Source organism: Bactrocera latifrons, unplaced genomic scaffold (genome assembly GCF_001853355.1).
Source record: "Bactrocera latifrons isolate USDA-ARS-PBARC rearing strain unplaced genomic scaffold, ASM185335v1 scaffold_265, whole genome shotgun sequence".
Lineage (NCBI taxonomy): Eukaryota > Metazoa > Arthropoda > Insecta > Diptera > Tephritidae > Bactrocera > Bactrocera latifrons.
The window spans coordinates 239,971-258,113 of NW_017536241.1; the positions used below are offsets into that span (position 1 = coordinate 239,971).

Below are 18,143 nucleotides of genomic sequence, written 5' to 3' on the forward strand. Positions count from 1 at the left end.
TATTTTTAAATGCATATTCCTCGTTTCATAACTGCGGAGTGTTGACCGTCTGAAAGTTAAATTTTAATCCGTTGAACTGCGGTTTGTGCTTAGAGTTGGAGAACATGGCCTGTTAAATACCCAAGGAAATTTGGAGAGTCTGAAAAAATTGTTTGTTCAAGCAGTGTGGTCAATAGCAATATAAACTGGGGCCGAATCGTTTGAGTGCTGGTATGAAAGCAAAAGGTGACATTTTCGAAAATATTTTGTACATAGCTCTTTTAATATACATATGTACACATGTGTGTATTATTGAATAAACATAGCTTTATTACAAAATTTGTTATATTTTAATTTTTATAACGGCCAGAATTATATGTCATAAGTATGTATATCATTTCAGCTAATTTTAATATAAATAACTTTGGCATGAGCCAATTTATAGTAATGATTATGTCAGTATAGGAGCCATAGTACGAATTAATACGATACCAAATACATATTCTTGTAATCCATCCACTGTCAGTTCATGTTGAGTTTTTATGCAACATGTTTTAATATAAAGTTTTGACAAGATAACTTCCTTGCAAATTGCGATAAAATTATGAACGAATCAACACTATAAATCACACTATAAATATGACTTCTGGTTTTAACTTGGTTCTGGCATTACGTGGTGGAAAGCTTCTTTTCCCCCTCTTTCTTCCTGCTTATGTATGTAGTAAGTATATATCCGACTATGACCGGAATATGATGCCAGTTGATGTATCGCAATAATATTTCTTAAGAGTCACAAAGTAGTATCTCTAAATCTAGAATTGTTTAAAACTAAATTTATTATATAATACTTAAAAAATGGAGATATTCGTGTTTTTACCCTGGGGTATTAAGAGCCATTTGCGCCCATACCAGTATTTTAATTTTTCTGCGAGAACAGTTGAATAAGACAGTACAGCCTCGCTAACTAAAGTGTCTGACATTTTGTTTTTAAAAAGAAAAAAACCTCATTGTATGTATTTGTCTGATCACGATTTTTGATTTTTTATGAAACAGTTAAAATCTATTTTTGATAAGGTTTATTTGTTATGCATTTAATAACTCAGTACTGAAATAAAAATTATATTGTTAGATAATCGCTTTGCCCAGTTAACGCTGGTTTTTCAAAATTTAAATTTTTGATTTTTTAGGAACTCTTCGAAGAAAAAAGTGCTAATTTTTTATCGGTTAGTTTGTTGTTGTAAAAAAACCCTCCAGCGTCATCTCGAAATTATGTGTAGAAATATTGTTCAAAATTTCAAAACGATAGGCTCAAAGGTTTTGTAGTTATGAGAGGTACTGACTTCGAAAATGTGGGTTGTCGGGGAAAAAGCTTTAAATTTTGCAAATTTATTGCAAATTGGCCATAAAGCATATATAAAACTACTCTTAACTTCTTCAAGATCGACTTGATATTTGTAACCAAAATTTAAAACCCTCTTCCTCAAGCAAATTAAATACGAATAGCAAAATAAGAATAAACATGTTGTTTATTGTAGATTCAAAAAGTTTGACCTTAGAGCTCAGGTACCTCTGTACAGCTTAAGTTGGAGTAGTGTTAGGTGTAGCAGAGAGTTAAAACTGAGCAGAAAAAGCTCTTTGACAGCCGCATCAACAGCTATACACATTCTTACATATATATATATTTTGAAACTATATTGTGCATATAAATTGCACACACATCCAAGACTGCATTTATCGAACATTCTTTTGGGCACGTTTATCCATAGATGTGAATACTCGTATTTGCACACAGAGACGGGCATATGTATAGTATATATCAACAGTCTTTGCAACAAATCGACGGTGCACTCCGGAGTTACGAGTGAAAAGACGATGGTCAATTTGTAAATTTGGTTTAGTTAAATTCAATCCACTTGCGCACGCGGTTGCTCTGATACACGGAGTCTTCTGCTATTGTTGCCGTTGAGCTGATTTTTCGCGGTTTTAGACACCGTTTCATTTTCACGCTTATTGCGTATGAACAAAGGATTAATAAATGCTTCATATTTATTACAAATATACTTAAATAATAAAGTAATATAGAAAAATACGATTTCTTGTTCAACAAGATATATAGTATATGTGTTATAACATATATAAGAGTAAAATAGTTTTCCGTTATCCAATGCAGTTTCTTAAGTGTAAATCAAAGAATTCTGCATTTTAAAATAAGAAAATTTCGAAGGAACAGGACGTGATATCAACGCTCTTATTGCATTTGCTGGGAAAACTCTTTAACTGTGTGAAGGTAAAACATAACTTTGTTTGTATGTATTTGTCAAGGATTTGAACAAATACCATATATGTGTGTATGTATGTCAGCAGAAGTGTATAGCGGCTCAACAAGTTTATTGTTCTTAAGGCTTTCTGATCACATCTTTATACGCTTTTTGGGCTTATCAAGTTTTACGCGGCAAAGTGTGATAAGTAATGTGAGTAATTCGATCGATCTTTGTGTATTGTGATTCATACAATGTCTGTTTGTGAATATGGTTAATGAAAATAGTGAAATTAAATTTAGTTTATACAATATGCTGTGACGTATTCGATTAACTCGATGGAAAGTTAATAAAGTGTTCAAATGAGATGATTGCTAATTGAACGGAAAATATTTTCTGAAATTCGGTAATTTTTATCAGTAATACATAACGCTTTATAATGCAATGTGAAATTTTGAAAAGCAAATTATGATCAACAACAATATTTTAAGCAAAATCAAACTAAAATTCTGTTTTTGTTCATAATAAATTAAAAATAAAGTGATTAAGTAAATATATGTACTTTAATTTTCTATACGCTGTCTTTACAAAGTGTAGTTTGTTTCATACAATTATTTTCCCATATTTTATTAAAAAGTATATCTTAGAGAATGGATTGAGAAATGTTTCTCAGCTTATTTTGATTACGCCTCGCTTAGATAACACCATAGGAGCTAGTATGTTTATAACAAAGTGTATAAAAAAGTCGGAATATATGAAATATAGATTTGGTATGCCTTTCTATGTTATATATTTTGTTGTGCTGTATCACCCATTTATAACAGCAAAGTGAAGCATTAATAAATATAAATTCTCCTAATACGCTTACGATAAGGTGTATATTAACTTCTTAAAAAAAATGTATGCTAATGATGGGAGAGCTCCGTATTCCGACCGGTTACAATTTCAAAACTATATATAAAGGAATTAATGGTCTGGTATTTAGAATAGCATCCCCCGATTTCGGGGTTAAAATATGTACGGATAGAAGAGGTTTTTGAGATATTTGCATTTAATGTTCATAAATTATACTTTTTAAAAGGCATGTTTCTCCTATTTATAATGCATTTTACACTAATACACGAACATTTATTTATTTATTATTATTAGTTTTTAATTCTATAACTTTAACTTTTATTTGGCAATGCAAAATGCAATAGGCACCATCGTTTTTGTACGCAAACATAAACTCAATAAAGAGAAAAAAAATTTTCCATTGCTTACAATTTTAGAAATGTAAATCTTTCTTCTTAAATCAATTCATATATACCATAAATATGTACATATGTACATATATGTATGTATGGTATTTCCTTTAACCACTAAGTATCCAAATAAATAGATGTACACAACGTCTTCTATACTTAGAATCTTTATAGAAAGTTGCGTCATGTAAAATTTGGTACGAAGTGTTAAGTTGCTGCTTTTTTGAATATAGGATATGTTAGTCTACCACAACCAAGATTCAATTAAACCTAAATGCATGACCCCGCTTGCACATACATGCACTACGCTGTAATGCAACCTTTGTCGCAAGAAAATGTAAGGGAATGTCGGTTATTTGAATAAATAAAAATAAATATTTGAGCTGTCTAAAAGGTCAAATTAGTAGTTTTTATTGTGTCATATACATATTTAGTTATTCCATGACCAGTTTTGCAAGTATATATCACATTGCATTATAGAGTGAAATTTTTGATGTAAGTTCAAAATCAACTAATGATCACATGAGAATGTAAAAATACAAGCTTGTACATATGTACAGTTTATTTTTGGTTGCAATAAAATAATGTAATAAATTATATACTATATTTAAAACTGTTTTAATACACAATATGTACATATGTACCAGGTTTTGATAAGCATAAAACCCTTTAATCAGGCTATCCGTAATATATATGATAATATTTACATACATCAGTTAAGCAAATACATATAGTGTGAGTATATGATATCTAACTGCCTGTGGCAAAGGGTTAGCCAATTAGAGCGGTGAGATATTAAAATACTGTAGAGACATAGTGATTTGAACATAATTACCATTAATACCATAACCATTCATACTTCAAATTTTCTGGTTGTTTCAGAAAATCGAATAAGCAATAAATTAAACTGAAGATTTCAAGATCTATAAGCAAAATATTTGTATTTTTATTGTTAAAATTAATTTGACATGCTCTTAAATGCGTATTAGGTATTCTCTTAATCTCTTGTATTGAATTAAGGTTATTGTTGAAATGGCGTATCGAAGACAACTGCACTAAACAGTGTTAGATGCTGAATTTTTTAATAAAAACGGTTATTTGTCACTAAACAAGTAGTAACGATAAAAACAATAAGAAAAATATTTTCTTATCTATGTTTCATATCTGATATATTTAAGTTTTTATAAATCCTTTTAAGCTTACACTTTGTAAAACTTTCTCATCACAAAGTATAAAAGTGTAAACAAAACTACGCAAGACACTGGTCCATAAGTGGATATATTTTCAGATAATATATAGGTAATGAAAGCTTTTTTATAAAAATACTGATTCAAAATGTGAAAAGTTGTGAAATTTTTGCTTTTTCCTGGTTAACATCTACCCGCCCTTATTGAAGCCCCCTTTCTTTCTTTGCCATTCTGATTGAATCTAGAAACCTTTTGGAGTGAAAATAACAAAAGTATGCGTGCAAGAGCACAACTTGATTCAACTATTTTTTGTCATTGTAAGCGAGTTTGATGACTCGTTTACGAGGACGACTTCCAAATCTGGCTGGATTCTTTTTGCTTTTTCTCACATCACAGCCAACGGCTTTCGTTTTCCGCATTTGCTTGATTGGATTCTGGTTACATGCCGACAGTGCAGGTGCTGTTGACTATTGGTTTTATGTTAGCATTTTACATATGGTATACTCTTATACTACTCACATTAGACGCACACTAATGTGTATTCATCTATGTGTGTCATGATACCTTTGATTTTTGTTCATATGAACATACATACATAAATATACATATGTATATGTGTACGTAGTCATACGAAATTGTCTGTCTACCCGCACTACGCATGTCTCTTAAGGCGATTTAGCTCAATCGATCTTTAATTGGTGGGGTGCAAATTTTTGTGTCATACAAACATGTAAGCATTTCAGCATTTCAAAGTGATTTCTATAAGGAGGCTTTTTGCTTTATTTACTTCAGATGGATAGTGTCTAATGACAGTCGAATACGATATCTGACTTTTACTGTGGAAATGTAGAATTTCATAAAGTAGAGCAGTGTGTACTCTTACAATTGGGTCGTGTGAGAGAGACGAGACAGTGGCAAAGTTTTGATGGACGCTTAAATGTCCAAATATACATGTGGGTCAAATGGCCTTATACTTGTTATAAATTTTCGACAATTATTTTTTATTATTCGATCGATTGCTATTTTCTTGTTTTCTGAAATAATCGATCAACTTTGATCCTTACTTGCGGTAATACAATACTTAATAGTTTAGTGACTTATTTCATTAATTTCGGTTAAGGGGGTATTCTACTCTAGAATTTTTAAAAAATTCGATTTTTGTTTTCATATACATATTATATTTAAAGTTTAGACCCTTGAGAACATATCCTCCAAAGCATTTTTAAAAATTAAAATTATTTTAAGAGCTACAGTTACTTTAGTGACGCAGTACCTAGCGCACTAATAAATGCCTTAGACTGCCTGAAATTTAACTCACTTTTTTAAACGCGTTTTTCTCGAAACTACTTTTTTTCACACGGTACCGGCATTATCTCAAGTTCTATACAACCGATTTATACACATCTAGATGTGTATAAGAGACAGTACTCAACGTATGATGTAAAAATCCAAAAACTCCCTTATTTGGTGAAAAAAGAACAGAAGTTCAGTGAACGGTTAATAGTTATAGCTTTTAACGGTAACCATTGTACGGACAAATATAATTCTAGTAGAGTGAGCCGATTTCTCTTTGATGTTGATATTGAGTGTTAATAGATCAGCAATACTCGATTATAAATGAAATTAAAATCATATAAATCATTAATAGAAAGGATAAAGGACATATATATGAATATTTCTCGTATACGAAATTCATAAGAAGACATCATCTTAGTAAAAAAGTCGCTACTTATATTATGTATATTGTTTATAAGGCCTGAAACTAATAGAGATATATAAAATTATACATATTTTTAAATATACATATGTACTAAGTATTCAAGTTTACGAGAAGGGTGACCTATAAAATATATGTAGTTATCATTTAGTCAAAATGAGAGAAATCGACCTAATGTATAAATAAAATTTACTTTGACTTTTCACTTTACAGATTATCAGGCATACCTATATATGCATATATAATAAAGTGCTCCTTAGTCTACAATGCGTGAAGCTAGGCCAGTTGACTTTGTATCACATACATCAGACAATGCGAGTATGATATCTTTTATTTGACAATAATATGTCATTGTACCAAAAATGAATAAAATCGGGTCAATACTAACTCTAGTCCCCTGCACCTTTTCAAGGCCGAATGAGCGAATATTTGAACACCAAACATAAGATATATTTTAAAAATGCAGAGATAAAGTAGTAGTGCTCATGTGTCTAAAGTGGTTAAAATTAGGTCAATACTTCCGTTAACCCCAAATATATCTAATATAAAGATTCTCAAACTTAAGTGTGCGTGCATGTAAATATATGCTTATAAATCTGGTGAGATAAAAAAAGACTGTATGTACATATGAAACGCATAACACTTATATATGTATGCTTACATACATATACGTATATGTATACTGAACGTTACGCTCACATTACATTAAACGGTTGGAATTCTTGTTATATTGAAGGTGGTCACTTAATTTGGCTCTCACTTTGAACATTACACACTTGCACGTTTTGTTACTTAATTCGCATTTGTAATTGAAGAACATGACGTGCATAATTAACAATCAGTGAAACGGTGACGAGTAAAATGTAGAAAGTAAAAATACGGAAGTAAAAAAATCAAATCAAAAACCAAAAAATGTTCATACGCATATTGTCACACTTAGATGCCAAATTTTTAGGACACCAATTTTAAATGTCTTCAAAAGCGAAAATTTGCAAACTTTTTTATTGGGAAATATTTTTAAATGTTAGGAAATGTTATACTGCATTGCAGAAACTTGACGTCGATCAGGTTTAAACCGTTAGTAATATTGACAGTTAGGTGTATTTACTTACTTTAAATGCATTACGTTATGCATAACATACCCGAAAGCGCTGTGGAATCATGCTTCATAACAATATAATGTACTTATGTAGTATGTCCATTGATACAATGTGCATAAGTTGTGTTCAATTGAGTATGTAAACTATAGATAATCGAAATATCAAACTTTCTGGTGATATTGCATCATAGTCGTCTTTGAGTCATTTTACTATTGTTTCGGCAATAACTTTAATTGAGATCGTGATTTTAGCGATAAGGCAAATGTCAATTACAAGGCAATTTTACGCAAATTAACCTAATTAAATGGTATTTTATTATCAAAAAAAAAAAAAAAAAAGAAAAAATCGTCAACCAATAGTATCCATCCCAGGTGAATTTCTTATAGCAAATGTCTCTATGTATGTTTAACTAAATTTGAAAATGGAACCGGTCAACGGAAAACGTTTTACTAGTTCTTTCTATCCAAATTGTTTCGCACCGTGAAATTTGAAAATTCACTTTACGATATATTTAAAACCGACCTCATATATAGAAGGATAGAATGTCAGACATGGCTAAATCGATAATAATAATATATTAAAATATCCCCGATGTTTTCTTTTAGCCGTTATGGACATCGGTAAAACAAGACATTTAAACTCAAAACCAGTTATCAAACAAAAAGTCATCGCACTCGCGACTGTTGACAGTCATAACTTTGAAGTCGTAGATAATTTCGTCTATCTTGGAACCAGTACCAACACTAACAATAATGTCAGCGTCGTAATCCAACGCAGAATAAGTCTTGCCAACGGGTGCTACTTCGGACTGAGTAGGCAAGTTAGAAGTAAAGTCCTCTCTTGACGGAGAAAACTCAAACTCTATTGGTCGTTAAGTCTTTCATTATACCCGTCCTTCTATAAGGTGCAGAGGCATGGACGATGACAACGATATCATCTGATGAATCGATGAATCTGCCGTTACAACAACAACAACAACATGAATCGACGTTATGAGTTTTCGAGAGAAAGGTTTGCGGAAGATTTATGGTCCCACCACGAATATCGCTGAGCTGTATGAGATATACGACGACATTACAATACAAAAAGCAGCATGTGCAGGAGTTACGCAGAATTTCAATAGAAGATACTATACGGGTCCAAAATGGACTGTGGAGTCGGCACGGGAGTACATTCCGATGATTTGGACATTTCTCTCTCTATCCAACTACCGAACTCAGGTGGCAGCTTCCAAGCGAAAGTACTGGGCATAAAGAATGCCTGCGAAGCTATTAATTTCAATTTTTTTTTTAACTTGCAAATTTTTATGCAAGTAGTAGACGTCTAGGATTTTCTGAAAATTTATTGATGATTTTTTCTTCAATGAGCTGTTGATGTTCTTTCACAAATGTGCGATGCACACTCATCAGACATAAACCAGATAGTCTCTCTTCTCCCATCGTGCTCCAAAGTCAAGTTTTAACTCTCCTTAGCGTACTAAATGAACGCTCCACCGTTGCTGTAGTGCATGGTAATGTACATAATATTTTGAAAGCTTTTCGAATTGAAGGGTAAAATTCATCTGCCTGTTTGATCAATTCAACAACTTCAATTTCTCTTAATTCCATTTCTGATAAATTTTTATTTTTCCATAAATTGTACCAAAGTTTCAATTCATTGCTGACATCTAAATCGTAATGCTTTTAGAATAGTTTCGAGTTTTCGAAAACGTCTTCAATTGAACTTTTGACCATATACAATGGATGCAACCGAGATAGCGCAAATGCTGGAGTTTTTTCACGGCAAATCTTATTTTAAACGAAGCTGTTAAGAAGTCAAGATATGGAGTCACAATACAGCGTAGCCTTCCCATCTTCGTTGTTTGATGGAGGATTGCTTCTATGTTTTTGTTTTACAGCTAAACGCGGTAAAGATAGTTCTATATCTAGCTTAGTTGAAACTCTTCGCGCTGGTGCAAGGAGTTCATTCGTTACTTGCTCTGCATTGCTGGTTGGAGGGGGGCAGTTGCCCACTCCTGCACCTACCTGGCTACGTCCTTGAACAGGGCATTGACCATTTGGAGAACATGCGTCCAAAATGGGTATGACAAAATATATAAATTATATTTACACCAAGTTATACCGGAGTTGTGTAGCGTTTTATTTAACCTCTGTAATATTAACAATATGTAGTTACCTACATAATTTTTACTATATGTCACTAACATAAAATTCTTTAGCCATAAAACAGAGTATAAAATCAGATTAGAAAATGAATTATAATATTTACATTTATTCTTTTCACATTTATAAGTATTTGACCAACTGATTACACTAGTTTATAGACATTTTGTGACTATGATGTTAGAGGCTGTTCCTTCAAATTTTGCTAAACCCGAAAACGATAGTAAAAAATTCATAACACGTAAAATTTTTTATGTTGTTGTCAAGGGGTGTAGGGATCAAACCATTACCGTTTACTAAAATTACAAAAAAGAGCTGTAAGTGTACTTATAGTCAAATACCCCACATACCTCTTTGCACATCAGTCGCATTATTATATACTTGAACAAGTTGTGAAGTGCTGACAGGAGTGCTACATAAATTTAACACCTACACTAAGGAAATATTATGTGATTTTTTTATATAAAGTCAGCTATAGGTACGAATATTAGCATTTTCGGCAATTGGGAGCTTCTAAAGCTAAGCCCAAAATATTCTGTGCCGGGTTTGTGATAGACTATTTCCTTATTCTTTTCTTATTTATTGTTTATACATTTTTAACGCATGTCCTCCAAAGCGCCTTTTATATTTAGAAAGCCCTTACTTATAGTCTCACCGTACTTGATCATTATTCGCTTTGATGGCTAGCAGTTGGTTATTGATTTCCAACTTTTGTGAACTATTTGCTCGAAATGCGTGTAGTAGCTCTTGGTCGTTCCCAGGTGGCATTGTGTTATTTCCACCTCTGATTCGTCTAAAGAGGCTCCTAGTATGGCCTATTCGTCTGCTTGTTCCTGTGACCGGGAACCCAATTTATTTACACTTGCAGCTAACCTGCCAGGTTGACTACGCTGGAGTTAGTCTTTGGCGTCGACAAGGCCAGCAAGGCCGCTTAGCTATCCGAGTATATGGTTGCTTTCTGTATCAATAGAACACCCCACATGTTCTCTGTGCCTAGTGCTTCCGTTTAGAATATGATGGCTCTGTTTGGTAGACGGATAGAGAGAGAGATTTGGAGTATACATCGCTTGCTCTGACAGACGGATGGGCAGATAGACAGACAGATACCTTTTGTTTATTCTAATTATTTTGATATACTTACATACCAACATAACTATATTTTTATCTTGATTAGCTTCGGATGCTCTAAAAAATCGTGAACCGGTGAACAAAAATATACTATGAGTAACATGTTGCGTGTGTATCAAGGTTTAATAATAATTAATTTTTTTATATTTTGATTTCAGGCAAATATACAGAAACGTGCGAACTTCACCATACTACCCGAAGTATGGAACAACTTACTTATACGTATGTGTTTCTGATAGCATTAATAATAATAATTGCTGTTGAAGCTACAAGTACCGCAACGGCAATATTGCATAGTAGTAGAGATAGTAGAGAGAACGAGTTCACAGCCAAAATTGAAAGCGATGGGTTTGTCGCCGACCATTCAAAACAAACTCATTCAAGAAGAAAACGTTTGGTGTGGATAACAGAGGATGGTCGACTTGCTTTGCCGCCAGGCACTGCACTTACAATTACGCCGACAATTTCAATGCCATTAGTCCGACATCCTCCAGAGGGATTCTTTTCCAATGTATCCATTAGCTTCCCATTGACAAGTGAGTATTTTCAAATTTAAAATGGTCGGTTAATTTATTGTTAAAAATCAACTTTTTGAAATATGGCAGAGTAATCCGTACTGCAGCTGTTACAGTTCATTGAATAAAAATATATTGTTAATGTGTATACATTTGTGTTCTACAAGTATAGGAGCCTCAGAAAGCTACTGAAAAATTAAAAATTAATAATTTTGTATATGTTTTGAAGTAGAAGTTGAATTGCAAAAAGATGATTTCCAAAAAACGGATTTCAAATTTTCGATTATCGACTGACGCGTGGTCGAGGTGCTGATCTATTACAAACACAAATATCTTTTTAAATAGTTTTGGAAGATATTAAGCCAAAAAAAAACTATTTTATTGAATTTAAAACAGCCTAAATATAAGGCCAAAAATTTCTGAATGATGTCCAAAAATTTGCATGCATTCGAATTTAATCTTTCAATATATAGTGTCTGTCGTCAGCAAACAAAATTGTCGCTATTCCTCGTGTGGTTCAGCGTCCCCTACAATTGACCGTTCAGTACGCCATATCACAGGCGGCATCATCGGGCCTTTTTATACTCTCGCAACAAAGTTGCTAAAGAGAGTATTATAGTTTTGTTCACATAACGGTTGTTTGTAAGTCCTAAAACTAAAAGAGTCAGATATAGGGTTATATATACCAAAGTGATCAGGGGGACGAGTAGAGTTGAAATCCGGATGTCTGTTTGTCCGTGCAAGCTGTAACTTGAGTAAAAGTTGAGATATCATGATGAAACTTGGTACACGTATTTCTTGGCTCCATAAGAAGGTTAAGTTCGAAGATGGGCTAAATCGTCCCACTGCCACGCCCACAAAATGGCGGAAACCGAAAACCTATAAAGTGTCATAACTAAGCCATAAATAAAGATATTAAAATGATATTTGGCACAAATAATCGTATTAGGGAGGGGCATTTGTATGGGATGTAATTTTTTTGGAAAAGTGGGCGTGGCCCCGCCCCCTACTAACTTTTTTGTACATATCTCGAAAACTACTATAGCTATGTCAACCAAATTGTATACAGTCGTTTCTCTGTCTCTTATACACATCTAGATGTGTATAAGAGACAGTCCATATACAGTTCAAAAATGGAAGAAATCGGATAATAACCACGCCCACCTCCTATACAAAGGTTATGTTGAAAATCACTAAAAGTGCGTTAACCGACTAACAGAAAACGACAGAAACACTAAATTTTACGGAAGAAATGTCAGAAGGAAGCTGCATCCAGTTTTTTTTTTTATTGAAAATGGGCGTGGCGTCGCCCACTTATGGACCAAAAACCATATCTCAGGAAGTACTCGACCGATTTCAATGAAATTCGGTRTATAATATTTTCTTAACACCCTGATGACATGTACCAAATATGGGTGAAATCGGTTCACAACCACGCCTGAAATCTCGATTATCACTTTATCATGCGAGAGTATAAAATGTTCGGTGACACCCGAACTTAGCCCTCCTTACTTGTTTTATTTCGAAATGTGTCAGGAAATGCCATTACCATCCTCGTTGTTAATAGTGATAACACGATGTTGAGCGAATTTTTTCCCGGAGTTTGCTGAAATTAACGCCATCGATCTTCATTTCCAACAAGTACCGTCTTGACGGTAACCTGCCTCACGTTTCACGTTTTGAGCAACGCCAAAAGTCTGACTTTTCCCACCTGTCTTTAAACCGATTAGTATGAATGGAATTGGTTCAGAACCTGGTTCAAAACTCATCCTTATGGGCATATCAACTCAATATATTAAATTAAGCCTTCTCGGTTGAGTTTATGACAGATATACATATCTCATTTACGGATGATTATAATATATATATGTAAGTTTCTGTGATCTGAAGTAAAATAAAGTCATAACTACTAGTACTTAACTAGTTTAGTCTATGGCATATAATAGAGGATTTGTCCGGAAAGTAATGCGAATGAGTCGAATTAAAAACATTTATTGAACCAATCGTTAACTTAAAAACTTTCAAAATAGGTTCTATCTGTATCGATGCAGCGATGAAGGCATTGTCCGGAATACTCTTGAGAGCCGAGGTGCATGCTGATTGGATCCCCTCTGCCGTCTCAAAATGCTTGACTTTCATAGGAATTTTCAGAATTGGAAACAAAAAAGGGCACATCCAATCGCCACAATTTCTGGTCGTCAGTGACCACTTTTGTGACCGTCTTCGGGAACACCTTGCGCATGTTCAAGGGCTCCGTCACAATGTCATGAACCACAAATTTTGGTAAATTTAACCTCTGGGCAATTAAACGAATACTTCGGCGACGGTTTGAGTTCTTCATCAGCGACCTCTACCCGGCTCTCCAAAAATGCCTGGTGCCACCGAAACACACCACTTCTTGCTAAAGCAACATCGTGGTAAGCCTGCTTGATCATATCAGACGTCTCTGTCGCAGATACACCGAGTTTAAGACAGAATTTAATCGCCTACGTCTGCTGTAACAACGCTGAATTTTCGGTTTGCACCCCTCACAGAAATACGTCTTGCGAAAATTTTTGTCCTTACTCTCCAGGTGCTCGGAGACATCTGACCAGCCACTAGTTCGTTAGCTAAGGACGCCCTCTACCGAATCCACTCGGTGCGCGCACGCTCCGAAGTACAGTCGCGGTGGAAAAAAATCAGTCCTATTAGTTTCCGGACAAACCCTGTATATGTTGATAACGTACATATTTGATTGTAATCCACTCACGATTTCGTCGAACAATGAATGTTGAATTATTTCGCAACATCTAAAAAATAAAGTTTTGCCAACACGTGAAAGTATTTCCCCTACTTTGATCCAGTCAATTCATAATAGTATGAAGTTTGTTTGATTTTGATATAGTTGTAGTGGTTTGTAAGAGATGTGATATTGAGATATGTCTAGATAGTAAGATACTCCTCCTTAATAAGATTCTCTGTACTTAGTTTCTGTATCCATAGTTTATTAATAAGCGGGATTTTGAGCGCGTGGAAATAATCTAATATTGTCCATTTTCAATACCAATCTCAAAGTGACAAATTTCATCCAAATATCTCAATTTTATTACTGACGCGGATAGACGGCTGACAGGCAAATATCCGTAATTTAATTCGTCGCGTGATCATATTGATATATAAAACTCTATGCCTATCTCAATTGCCGGCTTTATGGCAAATCCGGAGTCACATATCAGCTTACTTATGTATATTTGAAAGTAAGTGCATGAAAATGAGGACATTTTCCATAACAAGCTCTGACTAGTACAGGAATGCGAGACAAGGGGTCTGCTAATATTGCCATTTTGTAAATAAATTATAGAACTCGAAATAAATACTTACAGTTGTAAATATACTTTACTACTTATTGTCCATGAAAAAAACTCTATTTTCGAGGTGTAAATATTATCCATGATTCGGTTTAAAGTTATAATTGTGTTGGTAATTAAGTTGGTTAAGACTTAAAATAAATACTCGTACTCAAGCAAAGAGGCTGAATTGATGGTTTTATAAATAAAATTTAATATTGGACTAATTGGGTTACAATATCGCTCTATAACATACAACTGCTATCTAATTTCAAATATTCATAACAGCGGCTACCTATGTATTATATAATATACCAGTTTAATATTATAACAAATAAGAAAGGGATAAGTTCAGGTGTACTCGAACATTTTATACTTTTGCAAATTGTAAATATCGGCGATTTTATCAATATACTATATAACTCACACACTGAACAATATATTATAATACTCGTATATATATAACTTGTTAAAAGAACGAAAAGCATTATATGTAGCATTAAAATAGGAGTGGGGAAAAATGTATATTATGTATATGGCGTCTAAGGGATTTTATCTATTTTTGACAAATATGTGTACCAAGTTTCATTAAGTTATCTTAATCTCAAGTTATTGCTAGCACAGACGAACAGACAGGACATTAGTAGGATTTCAATACGTTTTACCATCCTAATCGCTTGTTTTTACTGATTTTTTTCAGGGATTCGCGATATATTTAATTAATTGAAATTATTAATATTGAATATGAAACATTATTAAATGTGAGCTTCCGCATGAACTTAGTATTCTTTACTAGAAGGGAGGAATTTTTTAACATGCACATTTACTTTTATTTTATGAAAAATTATTGTATTTATATTTGAAATTTCAGTTGATTTTGACAAACTCGGTTTAACGGATGAATCAAATCCTTTGGGTGATTTGCCACCTGTATTCACAAGGCAGTTTGGTCGATCAACAGGGCATGTGCTTGGAGACTATGTGGCTCGTTATCTCAATTATAAAAGTAAACGAGATTTGGCTGCACAGAGTAAGCCTTTAGACAAGGAAACTCCTGTCTTTAAAATAAAAATGGATTCCGAAAATGTAGAAAAATTAGAGTTGCCGCGACTACCGGAACATTTTAAACATGCATTTCATGGTGGCGAAAGGTATATAAGAGAATAACATACAGTTCCATATATCGATTAACATTAGTAAATATGTGCCGAAATAAATAATTTGATTTAATTAGAGTAATACTTTATGGAGTGGTGGAGGATTTACTTGGAACTTTTGGTATAAATGGAAAAGCCTGTTTACTACGTACAATATGCGAAGTTCATTCCCGGAATCTGCAACACTTAGGCGTACTCGGCGAAATAACGAAACTGTTTTTAACGTAAGCTTAATTTAATAGCACCTTATTATGAATACAATAATAATTTCAAATTAATTAATATTTTTAAATAGTGCATCTAATTCACCATTTGCCGAACTTATTCCGGAATATGTGCGCGCCCAGGAGATTGGAGAGGGTCGGAAAGCTCCCGGTGAATGTTTTCCCTATTATAAAGAGTGTCCAAAGAGTATATTTAGAGAAACGCAAAAGGATAAATACAGGTAATTGTAGCGAATTTAGCAAATGCATAAAATTGCTTTCTCGAAGGAGTTAGCGGTGAAGACCATTTTTAATAGCTTTGAAAAAATCCGTTATATCAGATATACGGTTGTTTAAACCCAAAAATATAAACTGGTGATAACACATTTTTAAAGAAAAATCACAGCAACTTCAAATTTAATGGGGAATGTTTATTATCTTTCGAAAGAACATTTTTTGGAATTTATTTATTTGATGATTATCTCTTTCAAATGTTGGCCGCGGCTACGTCTCAGATTGTCCATCCGTTGAGTCGAATTTTCGATAATTGGTACGAGCATTTCGATTGATAACTGGCGAATGACACGTCTTTTATCATGGCACGATAACTGTCGCCATTGACGGTTACGTTCTCACCGGCATCATTTTTGAAGACTGATGACACACACCACACAAAACAGTTGTTTTTTTTTTGAATGAATTGGCAACTCTTCAATCTCTTCAGGCGGTTCTTCGTCACAAATGCGGTAATTTTGTTTGTCATACCCATTGAGACAGAAATGGGTCTCATCTCCGAATAAAATTTGTATCGAAAACAAGGGATCTTCTCGGACGTTTTTGTATTGTATTATTTCGTGAATCTAACCATTTAAAAGATATTTTAAAGAAATTTTTTATGATTTTTATAACACAATTAAAAAAAGCATTTAACTAAATTGCAAAACTAATGTGAATTTTCCTCATCTACAAAATGGTATCTTATTTTATTATTTCTTATATTCTTGCAACCAATTGCTACAGAATATTATACTTTTGTTCATCTACCGATGTTACGTTTCACTTAAAACTAAGCGAGATAGATACAGGATTATATATATTATATAAATGATCAGGGTGACGAGAAAAGTTGAAGTCCGGTTGACTGTCTTTCTGTCCGACCGCGCAAGCTGCAACTTGAGATATCTCGATAGTAAGAAAAAGTAGAAAGCTAAAACTCACACTTAGACGGATTTTCTTATTTTTCAGAGTAAAAAGCGGAAATAAATAAGTATTCGTTTTCCTCTATTATATACATATTTATAGTATATAAATTGATTCAAAACGTAATAGTTATTTATAATATGTTAAAACTTGTAACCGTTATGGTTGGGGGTAATAGTGTTTTCGGCCCAAAAGTTTTAGGTCCCCTTACTGCGTATCTGAGAGAAGTATGTACTTAATCTTGAAATAAAAAATATAACAACTACTCGATATGGAATTATTTAATTGTTTTATTTGCCATTAAATATAAGTTGCATTTATTAAAGATGAGATCCAAAATTTTAAGACGAACGATCGTATTTATTTTTTCTACTTTAATACGCAGAGTGAAATTATAAAATTTGCTGAATATCTTGTTAACTGTTATCATTTCCCTTATTTGTTAATATTAAGACGAGATTTTAAAAACTTTTTTCGAAAATTTTTCCGAATTGAATGCCCACAATCTTACTTTGATTTTTGTTTTATGAAACTATACACTCTCATTTGATAATTCTATAGAAATTAAATAATAAAAAGTTGTATGAATAACTGAAAGCATCGTTTACTTTTTTACTTTACAGTGAATCACAAACGGACGATCATGATGAATTACAAGAAAATGAGGTTATCAAGGAAGAACTCCCTGATAAATTATTTAAATTCTCAACAGCGAAGCAAACAGAAAACCATCAAAAAAAGAAAAAGTTGTTTAGCATGTGAGAACTACTGCTAAACAAAAAACTTAAACACAATATTTTTAAATAGAAAAAAGCTGTGAATAGAATTTTTGCAACCTTTGTGTTTTCGGGAAATTGAATAATTTACAGTAATGTTCAATAAAAGTCATTTATAGCAATTTGCTCATCATCAATCTAAGTCGAATTTATAATTTATTGTTATAATATATCCATAAAATATTTATTTA

The 18,143-nt window shown here is 33.1% G+C and overlaps 1 protein-coding gene across 1 annotated transcript; it reads left to right on the top strand.

Moving 5' to 3' along the window:
- The first annotated feature begins 1,863 nt into the window (after positions 1-1,863).
- LOC108969770 lies at positions 1,864-18,105 on the top strand. Its single transcript, XM_018934689.1, has 6 exons — positions 1,864-2,266; positions 10,934-11,311; positions 15,488-15,767; positions 15,851-15,997; positions 16,069-16,218; positions 17,800-18,105. The coding sequence occupies exons 2-6, from the start codon at positions 10,978-10,980 to the stop codon at positions 17,936-17,938; spliced, it is 1,050 nt and encodes a 349-aa protein (XP_018790234.1). The 5' UTR covers positions 1,864-2,266; positions 10,934-10,977; the 3' UTR covers positions 17,939-18,105.
- The last annotated feature ends 38 nt before the right edge of the window (positions 18,106-18,143 follow it).